This window comes from Phragmites australis, chromosome 1 (assembly GCF_958298935.1).
Source record: "Phragmites australis chromosome 1, lpPhrAust1.1, whole genome shotgun sequence".
Lineage (NCBI taxonomy): Eukaryota > Viridiplantae > Streptophyta > Magnoliopsida > Poales > Poaceae > Phragmites > Phragmites australis.
This window is the reverse complement of record NC_084921.1, coordinates 40,220,223-40,238,670: the sequence shown is the minus strand read 5'-3', so window position 1 is coordinate 40,238,670 and position 18,448 is coordinate 40,220,223. Positions and strand designations below refer to the sequence as shown.

General features: G+C 41.7%; 2 protein-coding genes across 2 annotated transcripts; one reads left to right on the top strand and one right to left on the bottom strand.

Annotated features, from left to right (window-relative positions):
* Positions 1-2,918: 2,918 nt before the first annotated feature.
* Positions 2,919-7,580, bottom strand: LOC133918842 (uncharacterized). Its single transcript, XM_062362924.1, has 3 exons — positions 7,365-7,580; positions 3,948-4,030; positions 2,919-3,201 (listed from the first exon to the last, which is right to left on the bottom strand). Exons 1-3 carry the CDS (start codon positions 7,441-7,443, stop codon positions 3,172-3,174), a joined length of 192 nt encoding a protein of 63 aa, XP_062218908.1. The 5' UTR covers positions 7,444-7,580; the 3' UTR covers positions 2,919-3,171.
* An 89-nt stretch (positions 7,581-7,669) lies between these two features.
* On the top strand, positions 7,670-14,735 carry LOC133918823 (protein PLASTID TRANSCRIPTIONALLY ACTIVE 7-like). The gene is made up of 4 exons (XM_062362900.1): positions 7,670-7,896; positions 8,010-8,114; positions 8,660-9,012; positions 14,290-14,735. The coding sequence occupies exons 1-3, from the start codon at positions 7,747-7,749 to the stop codon at positions 8,990-8,992; spliced, it is 588 nt and encodes a 195-aa protein (XP_062218884.1). The 5' UTR covers positions 7,670-7,746; the 3' UTR covers positions 8,993-9,012; positions 14,290-14,735.
* Positions 14,736-18,448: the final 3,713 nt, after the last annotated feature.

Genomic DNA, 18,448 nt, shown 5'->3' with positions numbered 1-18,448 from the left:
CTAAACACTCTTATTTTTAACATATATAATTACACTTAACTTACTTTATTTTAATCTGCTTATACAATATAACTACGTAAAATCTTGTTTGAGCAAACACACCCGCGGCGGCGACGAAGCGAGCGAGACGACATCGCAGGGGGCTGAACTACAGCTGTTTCGCTGTTTCTAGAGCGCGATCGATCGAGCACAGGCCTACAGGGATCGTGTGGCATTGTGTTGTGCACTTGTGCTATGCAATTTGGTCTCGATCACCGGTCAGAGAAACCGACGTCTTGAGCAGCTAGTATTTCGAAGTGGATACCATGCGGGTTTTTTCCGGCGGAGATTTATTATCTCACACGTGTTCAGATTGAAACTCACTGATCCGAAAAAGAAAAGGTGAAATTATCGGAGTGTAAATTATGAGTTCATTTCATGACAAAATAACTTGTGCCATCTCCGTGCATGTATCTAGAGGGGATACAACCAGAGATGATAATAGGTCAGATCGGATCCGGACGAAACAGATTCATATTTGATCTGCTACTCGAATCGTTTGCTCCTACCTAATATCGTGAAGGGTGATGGATAAATTTTCGTGTCTATGCTTGTGCCTGCTAGATATCCGAAACCCATCGGGTCACCCACGGGAACCAATGCCTGAGCTAGGAGACAGGTGCAGGTGGATGGATCTGTGGCGTGCCCATGTTGTGGATGGATCTACGGCGGCGATTGGCTAGGGGCCCGAACGTCGATGGCAGTCGGCTGGGGGAAGGAAGAGGGCGGGCGACGACGGTAAGGTGCGAGCGAGTGGTGGCGGTCGGCTATGGGAGAGGCGCGGGAGGGTGACGACAGCGAGACGCGAGCAGGCGACCTACGTGACGGCCTGCCAGATGGGAGCATTGGAACGAGACGTGAGTTAGCAGCGGTAGCCGACTGGAGGACTGTCGCATGTGGCCAGCGACGACTATCGCGGGTGGGCGGCGATGACTACTGCGGGAGGGTGGCAACGACCGACTAGGGGAGGGGCACAGGTGGGCCACATGCGACTAGGGAGGGGTGCGAGCAGGCCACAACTTTGCAGCGGCAGATGGTTGGGTGAGGGGCATGAGCTGGTGTAGCTTGGTGGCAGCGACCAGTTCGATTGGGATGAAGATGGGGATGACTGGATGAGGGTGAGGGACTAGAGGTGGGGGCTGGCTAGCTGGGTGGGTGGGGGACTAGGGATAAGGATAGGGTTGGATCGTTGGTTGGAATGGGTTGGACTGGAGTTAACAATTGAACAATAGATTAGGTCAATATTACATATAGTATGTCCGCGGGTATCTATAGATAAAATATAAACATGTATTTAACTCGTAGCTTCGCAGATTGCAACTTGTAATATCAGTGAAAAATAATAATCAGATCCATACTTACACCTATAAGATACGATATCCATGAATACCCAAATCTACGGATAAAATTACATCCTTAGGCCAACTTCAGCTGTGGAGTTATCTAGTGCTACAGTACCAGTACTGGTACTGTAGCACTGGGAATCGGTCTCCAGCAGTACCACCCGGTGCTACAGTGCAGTACTGTAGCAGTACTGTTCATAATGCTGTCGATGACTAAAAAGTAAAAGATATTATAATAATAATAAAGAATGTTATAATAATATTTTTAAAAATAAAAATTTAAAATAACTGCTGAAGATAGTTTTAGATACGATATCCATCATCTCGATTAACTCTTTGAACGTAAAGCATCACACGATGTTGTTACAAAAAGAAAGACGCGTGTACGGTTAGCAATTATGCGCGGCACAGGAGTACCACCTGTGTCATGTCCTTTGTTTCACGCGCTACACGGCTTTAGCAGCCAAGCTACTGTACCAGGCCACGCCTGCGGTACCTTTTTTAGTCGATTCCATATCTGGTGTTGCGCGAGCAGGTTCGTCCAGGTCCCTTTCAGTTCGTCCAGATCCCTGTCGCGCGAGCACGTGAAGTTCGTGGCGCGCAGACTCACAGATTGCTATTGGATGCATGTTCCGTATTTGTGGGTTAGATATCCGCAAGAGATCCGCGTCTGATGGGGGTTTGGTTGCTAGCATATTTGACACCGGCTGGTATCTGTGAGTCATACCGGTGTATATAATAGTAATTTATTTAGCGGTATCTAGTTTAATTGGAAAGATATAGTGTTTAATTATTTGTATAAAGATATATTGTAGTATAATAAGTGTTATTATGATATTATTTTATGTCATTGTCCTATTATAGTTATAAGTACATCTTATTAAGTTTTAATATTTTTCAAAATACATTAATATTACTTAATACACACTAATAACATCATCAGTTAAGCACTATGCTGCATTAGCATCCCATATCTGCAGAGTGCATGTATTTATATCCGAGAGCCATAATACTCCATCTCATAGGTCAATCTAAATCATATATAGACAAACAAACGCACCTAAAAGCATACGTGGATCCATGAACATCTCTGTGGATGAAGAAAGCTGGGCGAAAATGAAAGATCTAAATTAGAAAGGCAGAGGATAAAATGAGAAGGTTTATACTATGCATAAATTTGACTTGTTCTAATTTTAACGGACCAAGAAAAGAGGCGGAAATTTTGATCACAAAGAAAGAGGAGTCAGGAATCTAAAGCTCATTGAATTCGAACAGATGTAACAGTCCAAGGCCTACGCTCAAACGTTTTCAGGGATCGCAAAATCCATGATTGATAGGGATGCAACATTACAAACCGGTTGGTTCATAAGGAACAGCAGGACCAACAATTCACACCACGAGAAGTACAAAAACTTTTCAACAATTCAAGCTTCAAAGCGGACAAAAACATCTCGGTCGGCAAGCTCGCCCACCTATTATCACGGCCTGCAGTTATCTCCAGGTGCCTTAAACAGATAAAACAAAACAATACTCAAGTGAGCAACGAATGTTCATCATTTTATTTTTCTCATACCGCAGTACGCTGAAAAATACTTTTGGCTGCATCAATTATTTTGACAAACAATGAAGGACTCATGCTGGTCACCGAACTTTTGAAAAGCATCAAATGCACGTGAAAATAGTCTGAGAGCCTTATCATCTCGGTGCAAAACCAAGTAGCAACAATACAGCTCCATATCACAAGTACAAACACAAAAAAGGGGGAGAAGCGGAGAACGTCATATCCTTCTTAATTCTTGCCAGTAACACCAGCAACCACCTGCAGCAGTAGCAAAAGGCAAATAACTATTATTGTGCCAACAAAACAAGCAATCTCAATAGATCTAGATAGTATTGAGGCGATGCAAAGGAAGAATAATTCAACTTATGCCATAATTGTTTAGTAACAGTAGGAAACACAGAAACTAGGTGAATTATGATAGCCAGCCCTATTCTGAACTCAGACAAACAAAGCAATTCAGTAGAATAAAGTTCTGAAGATATCATGAACAATTCAATTTAAGCTGCTTGACATGCTTAGAGCTTCAGTTAATTCACTGAAATGGTATTGCACAGACTATAGTTACTCCCTAGAAGATCTTTAATGACACATGTCAAACATGGTGAAACTGGGAAATGGCATGTGAGGAAAAAAAATGGTGACCTTAAATCATTACTCCCTCAAGTCACAAAAGAGTGTCGTTTTGGATTACGTGTGGTGAACACGTTTAACTTTGACCATCAATATCTTTTTAAATATTTCGATTGAACTTTTAAAAAATGGTATAGCTAGATTTGTCATGAAAAGAAGGTTCAAAATACTATAATCTGCTATATTCTGCATCCATTGGATAGTAATTAATGGTCAAAATAGTGTATTGGTGACCGTGTTGATGTTCAAATCGACACTCCTTAGTAACTGGAGGGTGTATATAGGTAAATCAATAGAAAACAATACTTCAGTTTCAAATAATTTGGATCAACAGAAAGTGACAAATTGAATATGACAAGGACAAAGTCACATACATCACTTAGAGCTGGTTGGGGAACTTGTTTGACAGTCTCAAAAGAATCCAAGATGGGCCTGCCAATGGCTGGAAGAAAAAGACCTGACACCAAAGGGGAACAGATCAAAAGAATCATGAGGTCTCCTGAATATATCAGTTTGACAGATAAAAAGTTGCTCAAACGGACATATTCACAACTCAATACACCAAGCCAGAAAAAAACTTTGAAATTGTACAACAAACTAACTGTAGTTTATGCATAAAACCTGTGAATCTTTCAAAGCCTTATAGGATAGAAAATTATAATATCTTCTGACCACACCGAAGTGATAAAGGGTACATCTACATATACCGTAGCCAAACATAAATCCAATTGACACTTGTTTTGTATTTTTCTGCCTTGAGATCATGTATACATGCTTTTCATCACATACTGCACAAAGTACAAAGACCCAACAAGCTACAATAATATCTGGCAGAACTGCAGAAGCAAAAATCAGAGCGAACGGAAATTTGTCATGAACTTCAATGCACGAGCAGTAGGAGCCAGACTGCCAGTAGCCAGGTATTTTGGAAAGAAGCAGAGTATTACTATTGTGCTACTTGATAGTCTTGCCAAAAACAAAGCAAATGACCAGATCAACTGGTAATCTGGTACTCAGTTTAAGGTAGGAAGCCCAAGGCATCAGACCTCTAAGCAAGACAAGTTGCATTTCAGATCATTTCATCTGAATACAGGTAGCTCTGACAATATTTTGGGAAAACTGCCACCATACCACACTCTCTTACTTTACCAAAATACCACTAAACTGTCTCAATGACATGTGGGACCTGACCCCACATGTTATAGACACACCAGTGGTATTTTGGCAAGATGCAAATCTTCATAATGGTATGAGGGCGATTTCCCCAAATATTTTAGAACGAATAAGTGCATATCCATATTATTTAACATGAAATAAAGAATGCATGCTAACGGGATAATAAACATTGAAGGAAGAGGGCAAGCATCATCATGAAATAACTTAAAGCATGCAGGCACTGAAATAAAAAGGATGCAAAAGTTGTTATGAAAACCTACAAGAAAGATAATGATGGACAACTTCACTAATAAATTTAAAGTTCACAAGTTAATCGCCATAGCCTTTAAAAGAAAAAAAATTCCATACTTGAGCTTTACTACAATTTTTTAGAATGCAGAAAGAAACAAGAAGCATCTTGTCAGTTGAGACAACAAATGTGTATGTAACGAAAATGACTATATTAGACTATGATTGTGATTTTTATGATTAATGATAACATAGTCATTAGGACTATCATATTTGTCAAGAATATATATTAGTAGGTATCATGGATGCAATACATCAAGAAACTACCGTAGCTGGGACAAAATTTGGTTGAATCGGAAAAGTCACAGGAATAATATACTCATCGGATGGTCCGATGCTAGAAGAATTGTACGCACTGGAGCCTTTATATCCAGAGATAGTTTTACCTCACTGGATGGTCCGGCATCAAATGGGAAGAAGCAGCGGATCATTGTTGACAAAGGGGAGAATGCAGATAGCTTCACCAGATGGTCCAGTCATCATCGAAGAATCATACCAGACTAATTCTTGCAGAGAAGAATCCAAACACAAAAGAACGAATAACAACTCACCATAAGGTCCGGTGCCTGTGTTGTACACACCGGATGCTTCACACCGGAGTATTTCCTGCAGAAACGTTTCCAAAAGTTGAAGATCGAAGAATATCTCACCAAATGGTCCGGTAATAGGTGTTGTGTACACCAGAGACTTACACCGGAGCAATTTACACAGAGATGCTACAGAGGCTCGGATGACTCAAATGTACTCATTGTATAGTCCGGTGATGGAGATGATGTATACAACGGAGTGTCCGGTGTTTATAATGACCGAGTGAAATCCAACGGCTAATTTTTGATGGTGTACTCACCGATTGTCCGTACTACTGTTGTCACCGGACAATCCGGTATTAATAACTTTTCTGAGCCGTTGGCTTAACGGCTAGTTAACGAGTTTGAGACTATAAATACCACTCCACTCAGTCATTTGAAGGTGCCGGAGTCCAGAGAAACACAGAAATACTTGAGAAGACATCTAAGCCACCAAAGTGTTAAAAGTAATCATCCAAGGCAATTAGCATATAAATTAAGGAGTGATTAGTACTATTAGGTCTAGAGAGAGTGTTACTAGGTGATTGCTGCCTAAGAAGTGGATCGAAGAGTGATTTGGAGTCTTGGTGACTCACCGGTATCTTAGCTTTTGGTGGCTCAAACTTGTTGACCCTCTGACTTGGTGTGGAATGGCGGCAAAACGCGTGTACAAGAAAGCGGAGACCCTTACCTTGGTGGCTCAAGCTCCAAAGTGATCATGACGACAAGTAACCGAAAGAGAGGCTAGTAGTGTGAGGCATTGTCTTGTTGACTCATCCGTCTTGAGGCTTTGCCTTGGTGGCTCAAGAGCCGTGACTGGGTGCCGACCGGAAGTATATCCTTAGTGGAGCTAACGTGAACTAGGGGTGGCATTTATACCATCAATACCATAGGATAAAAATCCCTTGTACCGAGTTTGTCTCTTTATCTTATTTACGTTTCCGCACTTACATTCTTCCAATTTACCTTGCTAGATTAGGTTGCAATCCTCTTAAGTGGTAGAGTAGACACTAGATAAATTTAGAACACATTTAGATAGAAATTAAGATAAGTTTGTCTTGTGAAGTTCTTTGGAGTTAATTTAGTTTAGGTTTTTAAATATCCTAATTCACTTCCCTCTTAAGACGACACTGATCCTTTATCATATTAGTTTAGATTTTTAAATGTTCTAATTCACTTCCCTCTTATAACGACACCGATTCTTTACGGTGTATGATAGGATCATCTAAATTCGAACCATATGAATGAAATTGTTTGAGAACATATCAATCAACTTTGATACCTTGCACTTATAGAGTGTACAGGGACCTACTATTTGATACAACCTTGATAACTGACATACATCCTTTCCGGCCTAAATTGCAACCAGGTCCGACATTCATAAGCAATAACATGCTACATCCGTCACTAACAAAAGCATTGGTACTCATGTCAGATCACCTACCACGCTTATAGCTACGGAACAAGCCTAGTGATCAGAAGGAATTACAACTCCGGTGAACCTAAGGAATGCGGAAGATATGATCGGCTCCCCTATTTGTATGTTGAGATCAAATCTCTAATTCATTATCAGCATTCCCTGTTTCAATCCGAGGCTCCTCGCTTGATGCTCCTCAGTACATCTAGAAATTCACAAACGCATAACAAGCTAAGGAACATTCTGAGCAGCATCTGGGGATTTCGGATTTCCCAAGCCGACTTTACAGGGCTCAGGCTCAGTAAGCCAGTAGGCGGAAGGCGTGAGAGGGGAAGAGAGGGTACCGAAGCCGGCGATGAGGCAAGAGGCGGCGACCACCGGCTCCTGCACAACGAAGATCCTGAGCCTCCCCATCACGCTCATCGCTGCCTCTCCTCCTCCTGCTCCTCGCCGCGACGAGCAGACGCCGCCGATGGGATGGGAATGGGGATCGCCTGCGCCTTCCCTTCCCGTCGATTCGACGCGACGCCGTCGGTTTTGCCGCAGTTGGGCCGTATACTCGTATACACTTTTAGGCCCGACGGACCGGCTGCTCGATTTGGCGCGGGCCTACGCCGAAGCAGGCACCGCGTCTCCTACTGAAGGCTGCGGCCCGTGCCGTGAGCCATCCAACGCCAACGGCTCGGGAACGGGATGAGGTGAGAGACTCGGCGGCCTCCCGTGCAAATGGCTATGGCTATGGCAATGGCAACGGTTTCCCTCGCTGTAGCCGCGCACCACCACGGCGGCGGCCACCTGTCCGCCGGCTTCCTCTCCTCCCCGCGAGCAGGTGGGAGGGCCGGCCGCAGCTGCGTCACCATCTCTATGAGAGCCCAGGTGGATGTTCCACCCGCTCAACCTAACTTTTCTCTCTTTGCTTCCCCTTCCTTCCTTCCTTCCCCAATTCACGCACGCTTGTCCGGTTACTTTTTTGTTCTAATCTCTCGCAGAAGAAGAAGAGCAGAGGAGAGTCCGGGAGTGGGAGCGGAGGCGGAGGCGGAGGCGGGGACGGGCGGGCGAGCAGCGAGCGGCGAGTGTGGCGTCGTCGGAAATTGGTGCGTGCAGCAACTAAACAATGGTGGAATCTCTTCCCTCTGCTTGCGTGATTGTTTCACTCGGCATGGTAGCCACCCAGTTAGAAAGCTACGGAAGGATAAGTTTTCTGTCGAATTCACAAGTATCACCTTTTCTGTAATGTGTACGGGATTTAAGGGCAACTTTCTCTGTAGGATTATGATTTTTGCTTCGCAATTAAGGATGGGGACAGTTATATTTAGGAGGCTTGAGAAGCATCATCGGTGCTGTAGTTCCATGATCATCAGTATTAGTCTGTTACCGAGTGATAGCTCGACTTCACTTTTTGGTTAACCATGTAGCCGTATTCAGCATTGGTTCAGTTAAGCGGGCAGACAGGCAACAGTATGGCTTGCCATAATTGTTTGCACAAATAATAAAATGCAAAGTGGAGCGTGGATTTCTGTAATGATCACATTTGTCTTCGGCTATGCACTTGGGAGAAAATTTTGTCATGCTTTTGAATTCACAATCTTTCCTGATCTTCCTGTATCTATTGAAACTTAACTATGTACCATTTTTGCAGACCAAAGTGGATGACATGTTGCGGTACAAGTTGGATCGTATCCCTTTCTTGGAAGAGAAGGTGAGAAAAGTAAGGGAAAACGGGAAAATCGTATGCTTGGACATCAATCAGCTTATGTTATCTCAAGAGAATAGATTTGCATTCACAATGGAGGTGGCTGAAGAAGCTAACACCTATCTTGAGAAGAATAGGCATGAGTATGGATTGAAGAAACCTATACTGCATGTGCTCAGTGACCGCATGAATGAAGCTGGATTTTCTCGGCCAGAGGGTTACCTTTATCCTTATCCTATCAAGCCTGGTCCTTATTTCATTAAAGAGGAGGGACATTGAGTAAAATCATATGCTCCTTGGTAAGTGCATTTGTCAATTACTGCCAGTTGATCCATTTTGTCCGGCTTTTCCTCTTTCTTTCTTTTTTTAGTCTATCTGTTTTAAACTGCTGCACCTGTGATGAGTGTACTTGCATTCAACATACTGAATGGAGTGAAGGATGGAGAGCCTGATTCTAGTAAAAAATAGAAGTATATTGAATGAACTCATAAGTACCATGCTAACATTTATCTGCTCACAGAATGGCTCATAGATAATCCACTGCCTCAAGTATGCATTAGCAGTACTCTCAGGTGGGTCTAAACAAAAAGCAGTACACATAGGTGCCATTTAAAATGAGCTAGCCTCAACTTCATCCCAGTAGACTGTTTATCAGATAAGAGTATCTGTATGGCTTTTTAACCCAATTGGATATGTGAAAAACACACAATAGGGGATCCTATATTTATATATTAGGTTAGCTGTAGTAGAGACTAGTCTCCATCATATAATCCTCTTCATGTAGTACCATGTTCACATGATTATATGTAGGATTACAACAAGAAGCTTAGTGGTTTAGCCATTCCTGCCTCCAGTCCCAGGTCTTCTGTGTGGATCATGCCTAGAATTTGCCCCTCCATAATCATAGTCCTGAATCTCTGTAAGAATCTTTCTGCTATGCCCCTGCACTTAGAGGGTAAAGAACACGCATATGCTGAATTAAGATAATAAACAAAAACCTAAAATGTAATAATTCTGACATCTGTTGACATGAATTTAGGCAGACTCCCTCCCTCGTTATCCTCACTACCCAGTTAATAAGATATTATTATATGATTGTTTCTGGCATGACTTATGTGTAAAAAAGGTGATAGTATCAAGAGCTTTAGAACTCAATCACAGATCCCACATTTGGAATTTAAATAATACTTGAAGACACCAAGCATTGCTTTAGGTGGCTATCTCCAAAACTTTAAGATCAAGTTAGACGGACCTTTATCACCTTTGCTGTAACATTATCATTTTCCACTACTATGATTTGTCCTGCATTAGGACAAAAGAACATAGTTAGAAAGAACATAGTTAGATATATAATTAATGATTAATCAAATAGTATATTGTACAGAAGCAATAGTAAACCCCATACCTGCAGATGCATTGAAGAGAAGGATTAAAATGATTATGGTGAGTAAAAAAGTGGGTTTAGGCATGCTGATCTCTTCTGATAGCATGTTATCACCTTAGGAGGATTGGTTGGGAGGAGCTATTGTGGCTCTGCCCCTTTTATACATGGATGCTGGGTCATGCAGCAGGGAAAAGAAGTTGTACCTTTAGATATGGTCTACCAGTAATGATTGCTCTACAGGATTATGATGAAACTTGCTATCCCACAGCACAAGGTCAACTGCATTTGGTAGAAGCTACTTTAGAAGTTATATATATTGCCTTTCTAGTCACTAAAGCCAAAGTAAACTACAACACATCCTTCTTTTAATAGTTGATACATTTGAACTTTTTTGTGTTCTACTTCTTCTAAATTGTATCATATCACATGAAATGTCACCTTAATCTTGTAGTGGCATATAGCATTGAACATGCTTTGGCCCGGCGTGGTATTGTAGCACACGCACTTTGGGCATGTTTGGTTCATGTCTAATGGTGCCATAACTAACCTTAGCCAAGTGTGGCTTGCCACAAAAAGTGTGGCCAACAAATTTTTAGCCTCATGTGTGTCAAAGTTAGTAAAAAACTGACTGTATGACGTGTGGACCAGAGGGCTAACATAGTGTGGCTTGCTACAGTTGTGGCAGTCAACCAAACAATTGCCAAAAAATCTACGGCGTGACTAAACTTAGACGTGGAAGGTTAGGTTCAAACCAAACACGCCCTTTATCTTTTAGTTAGTTATTTGGAAAGATTAGATCAGATTTGTTAGGGGTCATTTGAGAGGTAAGACTAGATTTGTTATCAATTAGAGATAGAATTGGCTAGGAGATAGAGTTAGATTCGGTCAGGGACTTTCCATTGGGAGTCTTATTTATAGAAGTCATGTAATCGGAATCAATCAAGCAAGAGAAATCAATTTAGTTTTCAGTTCCCTTCTCCTATGCCTACCCTATAGTTCTAAGTCTCCCTAACCTATATAGTCCAATCCTCCCTAGTAGCTGGCGCCGCCCGGCTATCCTCTCGGCGGGTGTTTACCCTAACAATTGGTATCAGAGATGCTAGATTCCGAATTCGGTGTTCTTCGTGTCACAGTGAGCTACTTGCTATACCCGGTGACCTAGGAGGTGCTTCACCATATCTTCAACCCATATGGCGCTGAGGAGGTGCAGTTGTTCGTGGTGGCAACACATGTGGAGACGCATGTTTCGTTCTGGTCAGCACACAATGCAGGTCGAGCTCATGGCGCACTCCACAGGCGCTGCATCTACGACGGCTATTGTCGGTTGGACAACCAGCACGTGCAACCAACACCAGCACTTTCGCTGACAACAACCTTGCCAGGTTCTGATTCCAGTGAGGGTGCTAGCTCTCAGGCCATCGCAGCTTTAACCAAGGTGGTGGCCAATATGTAGAAGCAACTCAAAAAATTAGCACAACAGGTGGCTGCCATTGACAAACGTTCGCTAGATACTGCGAGTCAGCTGGCCATGCTGCAAATCAGTATGTCATCCAGTGCAGCGGCTCCTTCATTGGCGGAGACCTCGGCGTGGAGGCCTCAGGCGATACGACAGTTGCCCCGCCGACGCACTCCACCATCACCACCTTGGGAGATGCCGCTGCAGCTGCATCAAGAGTGGACTCCATCGTCGATATCGAGCCACCTGTCATGTGTTTGACATTATGCCCGAGTGGTGACAACGACACCACCAGCGCTGTAACCACGTCGCCATCAGTGATCATCATCGACGTCGACCATAGCGTGACTGCTGCTGCTCCAAACAAGAGGACTTGGTGCTCTCACATGAAGGGATGCGAACACTACAACCATTCGTCAACATGGGGATTTCAGAGGCTGCAACCATGGCCGCCACCACAGCTCGAAGACGAACTATCTTACAAGTAGGGGTGAAGTTGTCATGTGCGAGAGCCTTTGGGTTGGCGTGGTACTACAGCACGCGCATTGCAGTGCTTGTACTTGTAGCATTTAAAGATAGGATAAGATCAGATTTGTTAGTGGCCATTTAAAAGGTAATATTAGATTTGTTATTAATTAGAGATAGAATCGGCTAGGATATAGAGTTTAATTCGGTCAGGGACTTTGCATTGGGAGTCTTATTTATAGAAGTCATGTAATTGAATAAAAAAGCATGAGAAATCAATCTAGTTTTTAGTCTCCTTCTCCTATGTCTTTTCTATAGTTCTAAGTCTTTCTAATCTATAGTCTAATCCCTCCCCTAGCAGCCGACGTTGTCTGGCTATCCTCCCGGCGGTGTTTACCCTGACCGCTTAAATAGTTGCAATACTAGTATGCAATCAGAGCATCCATTTTTAAGGAGTGAAAATGATCAAATAACCAAAAAGTTGCAATACTATATATAATCAGAGCATCCATTTTAAGGAGTGAAAATGTATCACATAACTAAAAGAAGTATACAGTGTGCCTCCTATTGACACTATTGCATGGCAAATGCATAGAAAAGGGTAAAGGAATAGTAAGTGGAGTGACTGCACACTGACAGCTATGCCACAGGGTGCAAGAGGATAGTGGAGTGAGGAAAACATAATGGAAATGCAAGTGCAACAGCACCCCCAATGCTGTCCATCGGTCAAAGGAAAAAAGACTTAATGGTTAATTGTGTTGTGGTGGATCCTGTTTGAGATCTTCCCTATCAAGTGCTGTTCATAGCATTGACATTGTGAGCAAAATGCATGCTAGGAGACCAATTTCAGGGTCATTGCTTTTTGATCCAACCATAGACTAGCCACTAGCTGCCCACAGCCCCAAGTGCAGCTAAGTTTGAGAAATTGGCATCCCCACTTACCTTGCTACTGCCTACCTTCGTACAAAGGTCTTTCTTCAACAACATGACCACACGTGTAAAGAGGCTGTAGCATGACCTGAAAATGTTGCTATCATACCATATCCTCATAAGTGCTACGTACATTCGTGTGGATGTACATGTGGCCATGCAAGTATTACACTTGGACTGCACGGAAATGATCAATCTTTGTACCTGACCATGATTTCATACTATAAGTTTAGATGTTGACCATGATTTTGTACCTGAGCACAATCTTTTACAAACGAAAATAACAAACTCCTAGGAGGAAAGATGCGGTGCATGAGAAGATAGCGTCATTCTTATTGACTCCAGGGAAAAACATGGTCATATTGCATCCTCTCGGTGTTGCTCTATTGTTTCATAAACATGAAACATAGGATTGTTCTTAAATAGCAAAGGTCTGCTAAATTGATGATAACGGTCAGAAGCACTATGTAGAAGCATTTTTTTTTATATGTGATATTTTGGAGGTCTGAAGCAGCTTTCCTTCTTACCTGTTTATTTCACAACATCTTTCTGACAAAGGTGTGTTTTTGAACTTTGAAACAACTTCTCCACAGTGGTTCGCTGATCTGTAAGGCGAAGTCCCAGTTAGTCGAGAGTCCTAGGGCCTTTTCGAATAGGTTAGGAGTATGGGTTTGAGCTGTGTTTCTAACTAGAATGTCACTTAGTCCTCAGAGTCCGATTTTCAACATCGAACTCTAATACTAAACCTTTAACGCCCCTCAAGTATTGAAACCGAGTAAATAACAACCCCGTTGACAATCCACCCCGGTTTTGGTCCAAGCTGGCACACGTCAGCGTCCATGTGGCCAGGAGTGCTGAGTCAACAAGTGAGGCCCACGAGTCAGCAGCTTTTGGCTAATTTTCTCTGTTTTTTTTTTTTTGCCTTCTTCCTTCTTCTTTCTTCATTTGCTTCTTCCTCCTCCCATCAATCTGCCTCACCGGTCACCGCCGAACGTACAGAAGAACAATACATGTGGCCGCACTGTAGAGGACGGTTTAGACCATAGGCTTGCTGTGAGACGCAAAGTTGTAGTTGATGTAGTTCAGGCTGCAAAACGGCAGTTGATAGATTTTGTTGCCTTCAGGCAGTTCTCTGGAGGTGCTTCACCTCCTATGTCTTCTGTTTACCTGATTGTGAGATAGCACAATATCAGTATATCACTGTTAATGTTGTCTTTCTACTGTTCTATTTAGGGCTTAATTTTTTTAACAAGAAATCACGGGTTGAAGTGGAGCAAAACAACGTCGCTGATGCATCAGGCATTTTTGTAGCCTCTAATTCTTCAGTATGTCGTTTTGCAGGACCAGAGAGCTCAAGATGGGGGCCTCTTTTTCACAAAGGAGCTTTCTTGGAGGGCCTAGTTTTTGCAGTATATTATACAGTTGGAGAAAAATGAAGAATTCTCTGAAATGACGTTCATAATCAAACGCCCGGAAAATCAAAATGAAGGTTCCAGATCTCTGACACGTTGCAAGAACATCTCCAGGTTGAATGCAAGCCCACGGCAATGGATTCTTTCTGTGTGGACTGTTGTATTGGTTGCTTCAGTCCTTGCTTGGACCAACAAAACAACCATCCGCAGCGGAAACCATCCCTTAGCTGGCGCGGTCACATTCGTCATCAAGCTCTAATAAATCAAAGGATCCATGCTATTGTTTCCTTGACATATTGTAGCGATACTTCTACGAATTTACCATGGACTACAACTACTACCTAGCATGAATCTATGCGCTGAAGGTTTCCCGTATCCAGAATCTTAAGTTTTGGAGTAAATTTCGCAAAAACTATAGGTACTTTAATAAAATTATTGTAAAATTACATACTTCAGCAGTAGTTTCATAAAACTACATATTTAGTGGTAATTTTATTGTAAAATTATAGAGCTTTGGTAAAATTATCGTAAAATTATAGATTTAAGCAATAATTTCACAAACTATAGATTTAATATCGATTTTATTATAAAATTACAGATTCTATAGGAAATGTTTTCATCCTCGTTACCATGATAACCAGACCTCGTTTGCAGTCTTATAATAGTTGTTAGCTCATGAAACTACAGTTAATTTAGTGGAATTATCGTAAATTGTAAAATTATACATTTAAACAATAGTTTCATAAAAATATAAATTTAGTGTGGATTTTATTTTAAATTATAGATTTTATCGTCAATCTGTTAACCTGATGAATAGACCTCATATGTAGTCACATGAACTTCCAAATGGTTCGTTTTATGAACTGTCAACTGCTACGAGACTGCAAATGGGATTCGATTGTCATGGGGTTAAGAACAACTCCTCTAGAACCTGTAGTTTGCAATAAAATCAATGTTAAATCTATAGTTTTATAAAATTATTATTTAAAGATGTAGTTTTACGATAAAATTAGCATTAAATCTATAGTTTTATAAAACTATTATTTAAATCTATACTTCTATAATAATTTTATCAAAATATCTACAGTTTTACAAAATTTACTCTAAGTTTTGAGATGCCGATCGAGTGAAGGAAAAGTAAAGATCCTGTACTCATGTTGGGTCATCAGAAGTTCCGGACCACGCTTGCATGATTCTGCTTGAACGGGGCGAGCGGATTAGTAAACCAGTGGGGGCCGTGGGAGTCCATCTTCCAGTTGACCGCTGCGATCCACCGTTGAGTTGGTGAGATCACGCGTCTACAGTATTGGTTATGGTAGATGTCTTCACGGTTTCTTCCTGCTTAAAGTTTTTTTTTGTTTTTATTTTGATTATGAATTCTAATCACAAAAGTAAAAAATAAAATAAACGGTACTAATTTAAAAGCCGATTCTTTCTGCTCGGGCTAGGACATTGCCGGCTGCTCTAGCCTTTGCAGTTTGCACATGCCAATTGCAAGTCTGGAAGAAAAAATTCTGTTTGAGATTCTGAGACCTATTTATTTTTTCTATGGATTATTATGATCTAAATTTTCTGAAGAAGCTTCTAACCATTATATTATAAATTATAGAATGTTATAGTACGACTTAGTTTACGGTGAGAAGAAGCATGCCTGAGAAGGCGAGTTTTTTTATTTTTTATTTTTTTATTAAATATTTAAATAAATAGATTTTTGATAACAAAATTTACAGAAATAAACGCCTATCGCCCTCTGAAAGGGTTGTAGCATTTTCAGAGGGCGGTAAGGATACTACGGTGGTACCGCTACACCTTACCACCCTCTCAGAGAGCGGGTGGGGTCCATCCCGGAGCTTGCCGCCCTAACCGCCCTCTGAGAGGGCGGGTAGGCTTACCGCCATATGAGAGGGTGGGTAGTTTTGGTGAAATTTATTTTTTTAATTTAACATTTGTATAGCTCAATTTGAAAAATAGTGTACATTTATTCGGTGAAAAATGTTAGTTGTTGATATTTTGGAAGTTTTGGATCGAAATGGTCAAAATGGCATCGCGGAGTAGTTACATTTTGGAAATTGTGGATCTTTGTAAATTTATCGATATTTGTTTATGTATTTGATGTAAAATTGTATCAGTAATTTTTTAGTGACGTATTGTTGGGAGGATACAAAATCTAATTTTGTGAACAATAGATGTGAAGCGCTCTAAAAAATGCTTTCACTCATCTCTAATTTTGGAAGTAGTGGATCATCCTCGAAAGCTGGAAGGTCGCTGTCTAAAAAAATACTTTCGCTCATCTCCTGATCACCTACACACTCAAACACAGGTCTAGTACAAGGGGTTGATTCATCAAAAATCACATCACATGACTTCATGATGGTGTTAGTGTCAAGATTAAATACCCTGTAAGAATGATCATGAAGAGAATACCCCAATAAAATACAATCAAAAGAACATGATTCGAACTTGTCAAGATTGCCACGCTTTAGGATGAAGCACCGACACAAAAAAAACTCTCAAATATGAAACATTCGGCTTCCTCCTAAAATGCAACTCATAACAAGTCAAATTCAAGATCGAGCGTAAGAAAATTTAATTGGATATGTAGCACGCCATGCTAGGCCTCAGCCTAATACTTCCTAGGAGTCTTATACTCATCGAGCATCATCCTAGCCATCTCCACCAAAGTGTGATTCTTCTTCTCAACCATACCATTATGCTGAGGAACACGTGGGACAGAAAATTGATGCTCAATACCATGCTCAAGACAGAAAGCATCAAAGAGATAGTTCTTGAACTCGATGTCATTATCATTGTGAATTTCTTTCAATGTACCAGGGAGTTCTTTGAACAATCTCAAAGCTAAGCTACAAAAGTGTGAAAATACTTCATCCTTACTCACAAGAAAGAAAACCCAAAAATAGTGAGAGAAATTATCAACAATGACAAGTATATACCACTTCTCACCCGCCGAACAAACCCAGGAAGGACCAATAGTGTCCATATGGAGAAGTTCTCCCGGTCATTTAGTCATCACCAGATTGGCTAGTGGGTGAGAGGCAGCAACCACTTTGCCTTGCCTACAAGGAGTACAAACGAAGTTCTTCTCAAATTTGAGCTTGGACAATCCTCGGATCAAGCCTATGGCACTCAAATGAGTAAGGAAGTCAAAGCTCATATGCCATAGTCTCTTATACCACATCCAAAGCTCAGAAGAAGGTTGAGCAATCAAACAACAAGAAGTACCAAGAGACTCAAAAAAATCAGCTCCAAAAACTCTCCATACTCTGGAAATCCGGCAAATCGAAGTGCCTGAAGAATCAAGAACTCGAGAAGTATCGCGTTTGAAACGCAATTCCAAGTCCTCATCCAGCAACTGAGACATAGAAAGCAAATTGTATCCCAGATACTCCACCAAAGCCACATCCTTGATAGTAAAACTCTCATTCACTCTTACCATATATTTGGCTTTCACCCTTCCTTTCCGATCATCCTCGAAAGTGATGTACTCGTGCCGCTTCATCGGGGTAAGGCTGGAGAACCATGATGTATCTCCGGTCATATAGCGCAAACAACTGGAGTCAATGAGCCAGTTATTCTTCAGGCCTCCGCCTGCCACCTACATACGGGAAGAGTAGTAGGTGGATGGCTTAGTATTGGGGTTAGTTATAAACTTCTTAGGAATCTAGAACTGGGTCATCCGCCCTGAAACAGTAAAAGCAGGTGCATGCAAATCAATACTAGTATGCCAGGGGCGAGAACCACGAAGAGAAAAATATGGTCTGTCAAAATGTTGGAACTCAAAGCCTCTTACACGTGGATCAAAACCATATGACTCATGGTAAAATCCATGCCAGGCACCACCTCTAGGAAGAAACTGAAAAGCGCTGGAGACTCGTGGGTAGGAGCGAGGAGAAGGCTCATGTACACCAACAAAGAGACGGTACATGTCCCGGGTACTCCACTTCCACTCACGCCGCTCATCCCTCCTACGGCAAAACCAATACCCAACCAAGTGACCCTCTCTCTGGTAGTAGGTGCAGTGGTAGCGTCTCTTAGGAACTCAACTGTCAGTCACTCTAGGCTCTCTCACA

What these genes read in the sequence shown, in the direction of transcription:
- LOC133918823 (XM_062362900.1), top strand. Translation starts at nt 7,747, where the DNA reads ATGGCTATGGCTATGGCAATGGCAACGGTTTCCCTCGCTGTAGCCGCG. An exon ending in CCATCTCTATGAGAGCCCAG is followed by an intron (nt 7,897 to 8,009) that starts GTGGATGTTCCA and finishes AATCTCTCGCAG; the next exon opens with AAGAAGAAGAGCAGAGGAGA. An exon ending in TGTGGCGTCGTCGGAAATTG is followed by an intron (nt 8,115 to 8,659) that starts GTGCGTGCAGCA and finishes CCATTTTTGCAG; the next exon opens with ACCAAAGTGGATGACATGTT.
- LOC133918842 (XM_062362924.1), bottom strand. Translation starts at nt 7,443, where the DNA reads ATGAGCGTGATGGGGAGGCTCAGGATCTTCGTTGTGCAGGAGCCGGTG. An exon ending in TTGCCTCATCGCCGGCTTCG is followed by an intron (nt 4,031 to 7,364) that starts GTACCCTCTCTT and finishes CTTTGGTGTCAG; the next exon opens with GTCTTTTTCTTCCAGCCATT. An exon ending in CCCAACCAGCTCTAAGTGAT is followed by an intron (nt 3,202 to 3,947) that starts GTATGTGACTTT and finishes CTACTGCTGCAG; the next exon opens with GTGGTTGCTGGTGTTACTGG.